This window comes from Acyrthosiphon pisum, chromosome A2, assembly GCF_005508785.2.
Source record: "Acyrthosiphon pisum isolate AL4f chromosome A2, pea_aphid_22Mar2018_4r6ur, whole genome shotgun sequence".
Taxonomy (NCBI): Eukaryota; Metazoa; Arthropoda; class Insecta; order Hemiptera; family Aphididae; genus Acyrthosiphon; species Acyrthosiphon pisum.
The window spans coordinates 92,758,108-92,770,360 of record NC_042495.1 but is presented as its reverse complement, the minus strand read 5'-3'; the positions used below and the strand labels follow the sequence as shown (position 1 = coordinate 92,770,360).

General features: G+C 29.8%; 2 protein-coding genes across 3 annotated transcripts; one reads left to right on the top strand and one right to left on the bottom strand.

The window, feature by feature from the left end:
* Nucleotides 1–73: 73 nt before the first annotated feature.
* Nucleotides 74–2,736, bottom strand: LOC100166869 (elongation factor G, mitochondrial). The gene is made up of 2 exons (XM_003246401.3): nt 2,481–2,736; nt 74–2,390 (listed from the first exon to the last, which is right to left on the bottom strand). Exon 2 carries the CDS (start codon nt 2,359–2,361, stop codon nt 124–126), a length of 2,238 nt encoding a protein of 745 aa, XP_003246449.1. The 5' UTR covers nt 2,362–2,390; nt 2,481–2,736; the 3' UTR covers nt 74–123.
* Nucleotides 2,737–3,768: 1,032 nt separating this feature from the next.
* On the top strand, nt 3,769–8,828 carry Ube2g1 (ubiquitin-conjugating enzyme E2G 1). 2 transcript variants are annotated; one of them, NM_001126205.2, is made up of 5 exons: nt 3,772–4,074; nt 4,424–4,526; nt 5,121–5,218; nt 6,881–7,201; nt 8,001–8,828. In NM_001126205.2, the coding sequence occupies exons 1-4, from the start codon at nt 4,029–4,031 to the stop codon at nt 7,135–7,137; spliced, it is 504 nt and encodes a 167-aa protein (NP_001119677.1). In that variant the 5' UTR covers nt 3,772–4,028; the 3' UTR covers nt 7,138–7,201; nt 8,001–8,828. The 2 variants fall into 2 exon arrangements, with proteins under 2 accessions (XP_008185920.1, NP_001119677.1); XM_008187698.3 differs by lacking the exon at nt 8,001–8,828 and having other exon boundaries at nt 3,769–4,074; nt 6,881–7,566.
* The last annotated feature ends 3,425 nt before the right edge of the window (nt 8,829–12,253 follow it).

Sequence of the window (12,253 nt, the reverse complement as noted above, 5' to 3'; positions counted from 1 at the left end):
AAAAAATAATAATAATTTATAAATAAAATAATTATTTTATAACAGTTATCTTACAAATGTTTACAACATGTACTAGAAAAAACAAAAAACAATTCAGTCAATGTAGCTAAAAATATTTTTTTCTCATGACTTAGTATTCTTTTTTGCATTAAGAAAAGCTTGTAGTTGACCTGTACTTTCTAAATAATTCATAACCACTTTTTCTTGAGTTTCGGGTGTTGTTGGCGAGTATCTAACATATTCCATGCTGAATTCTCCTTTACCTTGGGTTAATGATCTTAACTCTCCTGCAAATCCAAACATGCAGTTCAATGGCACCTCAGCATAAATTGTTACCCAATCAGAAGTTCCTTCACTTCCACTAATGATACCATTGCGTTTATTAAACTGTCCCATTACAGATCCTTGGAATTCTATGGGTACAACTGCTTCAACTTCCATGATTGGTTCTAATACTTGCCAAGCGGCTTCCTCATATGCTTGTTTAATAGCACCTTGGGTAGCTAATATGAATGCCAACTCACTAGAGTCCACAATGTGATGAGCTCCATCTAACAACCTCAGACGTACACCCGATATTCTATGGCCGGAATATAATCCTTTTTCCGCCATCATTTTGAAACCTTTTATTATTCCAGGAATGAACTGCTTAGGTACATTGGGTCCAGATGTTTCATCGACAAAATCTAAATTTGTATTTTCATTTGGTGGCAATGGCTCTAAAATACCTATAACTCTGGCGTATTGCCCTTGACCACCGTGTTGCTTTTTATGGAAATAATCAAATTCAAAAGGAGACACCAAAGTCTCTCGGAACGCAACTTTTGGTTTACCTAATGTTACTGGACAATTGTATTCTTTTTGCATTCTCTGGCCATAAATTTCCAAATGCAATTCACCCATACCAGAAACTATAGTTTCCTTGTTGTCTGCATCATATTGGAATTTGAAAGTTGGATCTTCTTTAGTAAATCGAGCTACTGCTTTACTGAAATTGTCCCTATCTTTTGTGTTGACTGGTGAAATAGCCATGGACACAACTGGATCTGGTACAAAAATAGATTCTAACGACATGTTGAGTTTTTTATCAACAATAAAAGTATCACCACTAGCACAATCCACACCAAAAAGTGCAAAAATGTCACCAGCATATACTTCATTAACTTCTTCCATTTGATCTGCGTGTAAACGTACCAACCTTGATAAACGTACCTTTTTAGACGTTCTAAAATTGTATATAGTGTCGCCTTTGGATAATTTACCCTGGTAACATCTCATGTACGTCAGCTGACCAAACCTCCCAGCTTCCAATTTAAAAGCTAAGGCAATGAATGGATGAGTTCCATCCCTTCTAGGATCTAATATTACTTTTGCAGGGTTATTAATATCATCAGTTGGTTGTAATGCCACATTTTCTACTTCTCCGGGATTTGGTAGATATGATAAAACGGCATCCAACAAGGGTTGAACACCTTTGTTTTTCAACGCAGTTCCAAGGAGAACTGGTGTAAATGTTCTTTTAATACAGCACCGCCGTATTGCGTCAATTAGTTCTTGTTCAGTAGGAGTTTTTTCTTCGAGAAACATTTCTCCCAATTTTTCATCCACATTGGACACATGCTCAATTAATTCTTGACGTTTTTCTTCGGCTACTTTTTTCATATTTTCTGGAATATCGCCATATTCTATATCATCCCCAAAATCACCATTAAAATAAATTGACCTCAAATGAATCAAGTCGACAATTCCTTTAACATTGCCTTCATCTTCAATTGGTAGCTGTAAAAACGCAGCGTTATGTCCAAGTTTACTTCTCAAATTAGCCAAAACTTTGTGAGGATTTGCCCCAAGTCTATCTAATTTATTAATAAAAGCTATACAAGGGACATTATAACGTTTCATTTGTCTATTAACTGTTAATGTTTGACTTTGTACACCCCCTACTGCACATAACACTAAAACTGCGCCATCTAGAACTCTTAGTGCTCTTTCTACTTCGACTGTAAAATCAACATGACCTGGTGTGTCGATAATGTTGATATTATAATTTTTCCAAATTGTATAAGTAGCTGCAGATTGAATAGTTATGCCTCTCTGTCTTTCCAATTCCATTGAATCCATAGTCGCTCCCACATTGTCTTTACCTTTCACTTCATGCATTTTGGATATTTTACCTGTATAATACAAAATTCTTTCCGTCAATGTAGTTTTGCCAGAATCTATATGTGCTGAAATGCCAATGTTTCGGATATATTCCAATTGCTTGGTGTCATTGTTCTTTGAAACGTTGCACATGCATCGTATCCACACATTGGCCTTTTTCAAAATGGCTTGTCTACCAAAATTAAGTCCAAAATACATTTTATTTTTACAGTATACAAGTATACAACCTGTAAACGATAATACCTGTTATATATAAATCATCTAAGGCAATAAGGCATTAATCAGATATTATTAGCATAATTAAACATAATACTTACTTATCCGTACTCTTCGCCTGGAATGTGAGGCAGGATCCCGGTGGCCGGTTTTAAAACTATAAAATTATTAAGGCAAAATTTTAAATGGTCCTGATATCGCTTATCTTTCGGCAGAATTCTTTGATTATTCTGTGATATTATTATTATCTATGACCACGATTAAAGATATTTTTTTTTTATATATAATTATTATTTACTCAATGGATATTTGTCAGGGGTACCCATCACGGTTGTAGATCTTAAACCGTGGTTTATTGTAACTACCAGTTATGGTAATTGATATCAGATATTCTATCAGTATTAATCATAGACATATTAATAAATATTTATATGTCTATGTAATTATTATTACGTCCAATCACAGAACAATCAAGGTGTATTGATAAGGTGTCGTCACTCTGAACCCCTATACGTATAAACTCTTGATTGAAATTTTTACCACAGTTTCTATAGACACCAGAGTGCGCTTCCTGTCCTATGAAGGCCTAATTTTTCATACTGTTAAACGCAAAATGCTTTAAAACTATGAATTAAAATTTATTTTTTTTGGAGTTGGCATCTAATAATTTTAATTTACATTTGTATTTTTGTTTTAAATATTTTTTATCAATTAGACATCAATTATAAAATATTATGATGTATAATTTAGTCACTTCTTGGGATATTTGCAACCTAATTTAATTTTTGAATATGTATATAATACATATTATACATATTTAGATATACTACAGTTTAATCTAGGACAGTGCTTCTCATTTTTTTTTTGTCGTGTGATCCCCTAAATTTAATGTAAAACTAGTTTGAATTTAATTTAAAGATTTTAAGAAGGATGCAAATATCCAAAGAAGTGACATACATGATATTTTATAATTGATGTCTACTCGATAAAAATATTGCAAATTATTAAAATCCAAATGTAATGTATAATTACATGCTCCAATTTATTATGCCAACTTGATTAGAAAAAACTTTTTATTATTCAATGTTTTTGTAAATACTAATTTCAATTTAAAAATAAAATAGCATTTTAATTCTTAATTTTTAAAACATTTTGCATTTAACAGTATGAAAAAACTGGCCTTCATAGGACAGGAAGCGCGCTCTGGTGACTATAGAACTGTGGTAATATTTTCAATCAAGAGTGTTTACGTATGTTCTATGCTAGGGCGCCGGTGGTCGAGAGAACGCATCCGTCTAGTTTCGTTATACGCGGTCACACTGTCACACCGACAGTGGCGCAGACGCACGACGACCGTCGACCCGTTCCTATAATTTATTTCCAATAAGCCGCACTGCCGTGCGCCCGTGCTGCTGTTTGATACATATACCATTTTATAACATAATACAGTTTCTATTATTATTATTATTATTATTATTATTATTATTCTTTCTTCTGTGTTCCTTTATTTTCCATTCGCTGGAACACGGGTACGGGTATCTCGCACAAATACTACGCTTAGCACTCAGTACTCACTACTCAGCATCTGTCCCCGCAAGAGTGTAACATTTTTTAATCTAAACCACTTTTGGGTGACGAAATCAATTTTAATGTCAGAACTACAGTCGGCGCTATTATTAAAGAAACAACTGACTGGTAAGTATCTCGGCGGTCTGTCCGTTTTTGTTCTCCGGTGTCCGGGATCGAAGCTGCGGTATTTTTGATGTCCATGGCCGGTGGTTCTAGTGTTAGGCATCTGATCTCCTGACGGACATCCGAAAATACTTTCACGTGTCTTCAGGATTCCGTGTGTCCTAATTATTACTTTGTCTTTGTTTTTCCCCGTTAATTGTTTTCAAACTCACCCTACCCGATGGTCATTTCTTGCGGGTTGTGGAAAAAAATGGTACAACTAGACTTATTACTTAGCACTTGCGAATCGACTGGGATTTGGAGTTTGATAAATCAGTTGAGTGTGTGTATTAATGATATTTTGTTTTTTTAGAATTGCACAAGAACCCAGTAGAAGGGTTCTCTGCTGGTCTCATAGATGATAATGATATTTACAAATGGGAAGTGCTCATTATTGGACCTCCAGACACCTTGTAGTAAGTACCTATTGAATGTAGCCATCTATCTTTTTACTATGTATTTTACTTAACTATTGTTCAATAACAATCAATGGTCTATTACAACATCAACATTTTTATTTGGCCTAATTACTACACTTTGCCTAATCATTGGGTATTTGTTATATACTTATATCTATTGTTTTTAAATAGTTTGTTTTTAGATAGCTAGGTAAATTTCCGATTGAAACAAAGACTAAGATAATTGCCTTTTTTAAGATAAGATAAATTGTCCAATCTATAATTTTAGAATGCTGATACCAAAAATACGTAATTTTACAACTAGATTTAGATGCTCCGACTTTGTTTGCTCTGAATTGTGGGAAAGCACAAGATTATACTTTTTTGTAAACTTTGTTCAGGACATGTCCTCTTTTTTTTGTATCAGTAGATATAAAAGTTCTTTCATTGTGATTATTTGAGTTTCTTTTATGAAATGTAAAGTAATGGATTTTTAAACCATTTGATTTTGACCTTGGTAATGATTTAATAGCCTTATCAATTATTATACATACTATAGAATAATCCACCTAAAATACGTTATAATATTTATAATAACTATTATTTTTACAGTGAAGGAGGATTTTTCAAGGCTCATGTTAATTTTCCAAAGGAGTATCCATTAAGGCCACCAAAAATGAAATTTGTTACTGAAATTTGGCACCCTAATAGTAAGTATATTAATAATTAAGAAATTAGATTTTTATTGTATATTTACCACTTATAAAATAATACCTAACTATTAGTTTAAAATATTAAATATGTTGTTAAATGCCCTATTAAAACATATAAGATTACATTTTTTTTTTAAAAACTGAACTTCTAATACCTCTTCTTTTACTTAAGCGCTGAATAGTAAAATATCTTTATTGAGATTTCTTAATATTTTCAAACAGTTGCTCAGTTGTTCTTAAACCTTAATTTTGATTACAATTAACATTTTTTGATTTAAAAAAACTACATTCTTATAATTATTGAGAACATTTTAAATTTACCTTTTGTTAGTATCAATAATTACAGGTATTTTTTTATTATTACTACACAATATAAAATGTACCACCTTGTCACTGTTTGATCGTAAACTTTAAACTGTTAAAAAAATAAATAATAATAAAATATTAACAATTAATAGTAGCATAACAGAAAAATAAGAAAATTTTCTAAATATCCTTAAATGTCACATATTTTTTCTGTTATAACCACATATTTTTGATTTAAAAATTGAATGCCATTATTGAATATTGTGAGAAATACTTATTAAAAGCTGAAAATATACTTGCATGATTAATAGTTAAAATATAATAAACTACAATTTAAAATATTGTAAGAAGTAATTACCCTTTTCCCATAAATAGATCACATACTAGACTAACCTGGATGTTCTGATATCATAAAGATGGATATCAACATTTCAAATTAAAGACTGATTGTGTAAGGTCAACTAACAAGTACTGGATTAGATTTCCACATTGATAGATATAGACAATAGACCATATACCTATTTGAAAATTGAACCATTTAAACTAATAAACAGAAAAAAATAATATCACCAATAAATTCCTATAAACCTTGCTCAGAATCTACACCAAAGATTATAATTTCATAAATAATAGGTTAGAATTAATGGATAGATTTTTAAGTATTAAAATAGTTAAATGAAGGATTCATGGAATTAAATCATCTAGCCATTGTTCTTAAAAACTAATGTTATTTAAATAGTTGTATTCTTAGATAAAATGAATAACTACACTTTTTTTTATTTACATTCTATTTTTTGTCTCTAGAACAGTAATATATTTTATGTAACATAGTTAACTGAAAGATTTAAGTTTAAAATTAGTAAAACATTTATTTGTAAAATCCTCTACAGCTCTACAGCAGAATTATCTTAATAGTGTATACATATAATTTATTCAAGGTATTAGACCTTAAGAAAATGCAAATTAAATAGAGTTAAAACAGAATAATTTATTTTCTATAATTAATTAATCGTAATAGGTATTTATATAGGCATTATTGATAATATAGTGATATACTATATTAATTATTCATTCATGATTCCATTACCTATTGTTGATGTTATAGTATTTGTCCTTTTTACTACATCTGATAATGAATAAAGTTCTTAAAACCACTCGAGTAACGAGCTGTGTTTATCTCTATTTTCTTATTTTTAAATTATTTTATTAATTTTGTCACTTAGTTATTACTGATATAAATAATTGTTATCTGAGCTAACTGTTAAACTGAAAAAAAAGATTGTTTTTATATTATTGTATTTAAAAAATGTATTTTAATTTATATCATAAATATTCATATTTTTTCATTTTTAGTTGATAAAAGTGGTGATGTTTGTATATCAATACTTCATGAACCCGGTGATGATAAGTGGGGTTATGAAAAAGCAAGTGAACGTTGGTTACCAGTGCATACTGTTGAAACTATACTGATATCAGTTATTTCAATGTTGGCCGATCCAAATGATGAAAGTCCAGCTAATGTAGATGCAGCTAAAGATTGGCGTGATAATTATCCAGAATTCAAACGCAAGGTTGCACGTTGTGTGCGTAAGAGTCAAGAGGATATCTAATAACAAATTTGCCAGTTGCTCTACACACATGTTACCAACGTATAAATCAATTATTGATGCCAGGGTAAACAATATAGTTCATTTTACCTTATAATGTGTATATTTATTTATATTTATCTACATTGTGTTTGTCATCAATATATTAAAATCATTTGAACTTAAAAAAAAACATAAAAGATTTCTTATTAGCTATTATGTTATTAGACAATAGTACAACTGCATTATTTGTATTTCCTGTAAACATCCATGGATAGAGTGAAATCTAACATCCAATTATTCATACAAATTTACAATATTTTTTATTACTATGTATTTAAATTCCCAACTTCATTTTCTGTATTTAATACTAAACTATATTATGTAGTAATAAATTGTTTTTAATACACACATTTATACATTATTTTTCTAATAAAAGTAAATTTGAAGTTAGCTTATTACTGTTATTTTATGAATCTTAATGAATAGACAATAATTTGTGGTTATAATTAATTCAATATACCTAAAAACATTTCAGTTGTAATCATTTAATTACGCACTACATATAATTATTGCAGAATTAGTTGAAAAAACAAATTCAACAAATGTAATTGTTTAAATTATTTGGTAATGCTTATTTACTTATGCTCATTACATGACCACCAAGAACTAAACAAAAAAATTAGTTTGACCATTTGTGTGCAATAAGAACTAATAAAATTGTTACTAAATTTAAACATATTGAGTAAGTACTGTTATTTAAAATTAAACGTACCATTTTCTGAACTTAATTTATTTCTGACTGTCAGGGTCTTAACATTTTTATTATGTTTGTATTACAAATCATGGGTAATTGTAAGATTAACAATAATTAATCTATGTTTCAGGTAGCAAAATGTAGAGCAACCAACAACATTTTATATAATGTGATTTATAAATGTAAGTTTTTTTTTTTCAAAACATCTAATAAAATAAGATATACTATCTTTAAAATATCTGTATCTTAAAAATATCCTATAAACTGTACTTAGTACAATAAAATATTATATTAGGTTATTATCTTGAACAAATAGATAATATGTTACGGAATTCTTAAATTTGATCATGTGTTTAAAAATTAAATAATAAAAAAGAAAGTGTACTTTTTTTTTAAAAGTATGCTCTGATCTTCTACAAATTTGTGTTTACTTTTTATTCCTAGAGTGTAATCTTCAAACAATTTTAGCTTGAATTTCCAATGTAGTTGCATTTATCAATGGTTTAAGCATTGCTTATCCTAATTTAATGTTTGTATTCAAATACAATTTTGGGTCGTATTTGTCTAGTGTAAATAAAAATTTAATTATAATGTTATTTTATAAAACAAAAAGTATACATATATCTAGTTATATTTTTTAAAAACAACAAATACCTAAATGTACAGTCACATACCTACTGAAATTAATTAACATAGTGATCATGTCTTACCTATGACACTTATTATATTATTATCCAAAGTTACATCGTCATTTTATAAATTTGTAATATGTATATAGTACTAACTTATGTTCCAATGTTCATCTATTATAAGAATTTATTAATACGAATTCATGTTGTTGTTTTTTTTAGATGTAGGGTCCTCTTGGACAAATTTTTTAACAAATTTTTATTTTTATTAATATTATTATTTGTAATAACTACATTTTAGGATATTATAGATCAATTATTTTAACTAATTATATATAATATTATTATCCTATCTTTATTTTTGTTCCTTTAAAAACAGTAACAATTAACTATAATCTATATGATAATAGTTACTCATTATATTTGTTATTTTTCATAATTTATAATGAAAGAGTAATGAATGATGAATATAGAATGATTCCATTTTAGTGATGTCCAATTGAATTCGGTTGACTTAGTTAATTTAGTCCAACGATATGCATAGATAATTAAAAACTAGATAGGTACTTATATCTTTTTAAACTTAATGAATAACTTACCAAAAAACAAATCATGATTAGATCACATTTTATCAATCACATTAATTTTTTGCGACGTTCCTTTTTATTTTTTTATATCAGTACAAAAAAAATTTAAAACTAACGGCCTTTTTTATTTAGATGAATAAAAAAAAATCGATATTGTTTTTAAATCTGTTATTTTTATAAATTTTAAATTAAAATTTATGTTATATAGTCGTATCAAAGCAAACAATCTTGTATTTACTCCTCAATTGTTGTAGTTTTGTACTCGTTGGTAACTTACTTTGAATTATTAAAATATTACATTACGACATTCAACACAAATTACCTATACCCAACCCCTTAAAAATGGGTGTGTGGCGTTCTTCAAGGTTCACAGTTCATACTATACCGTGCTGTGTAGATTAGAACATTTTATTTTTTAATACCATTAGTTTACTAGCAAGAAAGAAGAATATGTGGTTTACGTGATTGAATGGAAAAACCTTCTTATAGTTGACGTTTATAGTTTACGGTAGACTAGTAACCTATAAGGAACGCAGTGCTATCATAGTTTTAAGATTGAAAATTAACATAATAATATCAAGAGTTAAATTAACCCAATTAAGGTAAGTACCAATTTAGGTTTTTCAATAAGGGAATTTTTAAGCATCTTGTTAACATTATTTTAAAATGTTACTATTTCTTGTCAGTTATACATTTTTAAGTTTAAGGTTTTTTTTTTAAATATGTTAGTGATCTTTAAATAAATTACTAAAAATCTATAACTTCAAAGTTTCTACTCTAGCATACTTAGATAAATAATTTTAATATGTTAACAATTAAGAATCAATGAATACCTATATAAATCGAACATTGTTATTTAAAAACAATTAATTTTATAGTAACTTAAATATTATTTTCTAATTAAAAATAAATTGTTTGTTTATAAGATTTACCTTTAAGCATAGGCGTAAATAGGGGAGTGGCTTTAGGGGCTTAGCCCCCCCTCCAAATCTCGAATGTTATTTTTGCCTATGCTTAAGTCGTGATTGTCAATGCATTTTTATAAATTATTAAATTAAGGACCCTGCAAACCCTATCAATTTTATAAGCCATCCTGGCGACTGACATCAATTAAGGTGCTTCTAGTGGGTCGATTTAAAGATTTTTGATTAGATGAAAAAGTTTACTTTGCATTGGTCTGAAGATATATTCAATATTTTTAATAGTTTTTAATATAAAAAGTTTAAAAATGAATAACATTTTAAATGTTTATTCCTGTCAAGAATTTGAAAAATTGAAGAAGTGCTCTTACCAATGCGGCAATGCAAAGTAATCTTGTTCATGATTCGAACGTCTTTACAAGTACTTAAATTTGTGTGATGCGTGTACGGTATAATACTGTAATAGAACCTATTTCACGTCTGTAAATTGAATTTTTTATTTTGAATTTATATTTTCGCCGGATGTATATTATTAAGATTTAAGTTATATTAACATTGGTATATTATTATAATAAATATAAATAATTACTAATTAGGTACCTACTTATATAATATAACATACTGTCAACACTCACTTGTTGATTACATCCAACAAATTCTCATGACCCAATAACATGTTTATATCCGGCTACCGATAACTTATACGCGAATATCTATCGGTTTAACTATCGACTGTATAGATATTCGCTTAAATTTTAAATGTCCGACTGAGTAATCCTATCATGGGTCTTTAGGTACTAATAAAAAAAAATGATTTTTACCCAAAGACCTACCCGAGGTTGTTTTTTTATCGAGAGATATTTACTTATAACAGCGCGGAATACCGTGCGAATGCCACCTACATGCTGATGTATCAAAATTGCCTAGACAACGCGCCTGCAGTCAACTCATAACAAATATAATATTATACGAACGGTAATTTCGTGGTAATCATCCATATTATGCCACCGCAATCCCCATGTATAGCATTTGCGGTGTTAACTTGTTTTCCTATGATTGAGCTACCTCAAATAATTTGTAACATTATGATGATTACTGACGTCTGACACCCTGGCAATGTATAGACATAGGTCGCCAAACTATATGACCCGTAAAACACCATACACTGGTGAAAGAGGCTCTATAGGATTTTTAAAATAAGGTGTAAAGGATAATAACCACTCAAATAATATATGATGCGCACAATAATAACTAATAAATATAATGCGGGCCAAGGCGTACAAATGGATATATAATACGAATTATAATATAATCTGTACGTCACCCGATGGAGGTATATCGTATATGTACGCACCTCCGCGGCATTTACCCTACATCTTGCCCGTCGGCGAAACCCAAATATGTACATTTGATATGAAATACAAGAGCGACACGAGAGTTGCAGTAATAATATAATATAACGAATGACTATAGAACCTGAGCCGGCGTACATTGCACATATTTGCACTACTGATTAAAGAAAAAAGCATATAAAAACTAAAAATCAAGCTCGGCGCGATCGTATTGTCGCGGGAAGCCATTTAATAAAATGGCGTGAGCACAGAGATTAATAGAGATTGTTGCCGAGTCCGCGCGCACACATCGCGTGGCGAGAATACAACACCGGGTAATAGGTCGACCACGACCGGGGTGCCGGTAAGATAAGTAGTCGAGATGCGTGACGTCGTTGCTTTACAAAGTACCCACACACTTTTCTTCTCACACATTTTAAACGCAGGTCGTGTGTGTGACTCTGCGAGTATAAACCATATTATAGTTTAGCCGTCTAGGTCCATGGAGTCAATGCAGGAATACCCAACCACAATTTTACATAGCTATTTACGCCGCCACTGTATACATATTATGACGTGTCGTATGACATGCGTATTAATTATTATTGCGATAAATATTTGAACAACGATCGTGACCGTTTCCGACGAACGGTGTGGGTTATGCGTCCGTCACCATCATGGACCTTATGCTGCAAACAGACGGAGCGTATAATTATTGTTGGCGGATAGGGTGATGCGGATGTCGGCAAATTGCATTACAGTGAGTGATACCTATGTGCTATTATAATAAGTCAACACAACGACAACGTCGAAAACGTCGAAATCAAAAACCAGACAAGTAACAACTAGTATAATAGATTTAATACAGGTTTACTCATTATATTTTAAATTCGTTTGAAACTTGTAAGAAATATTC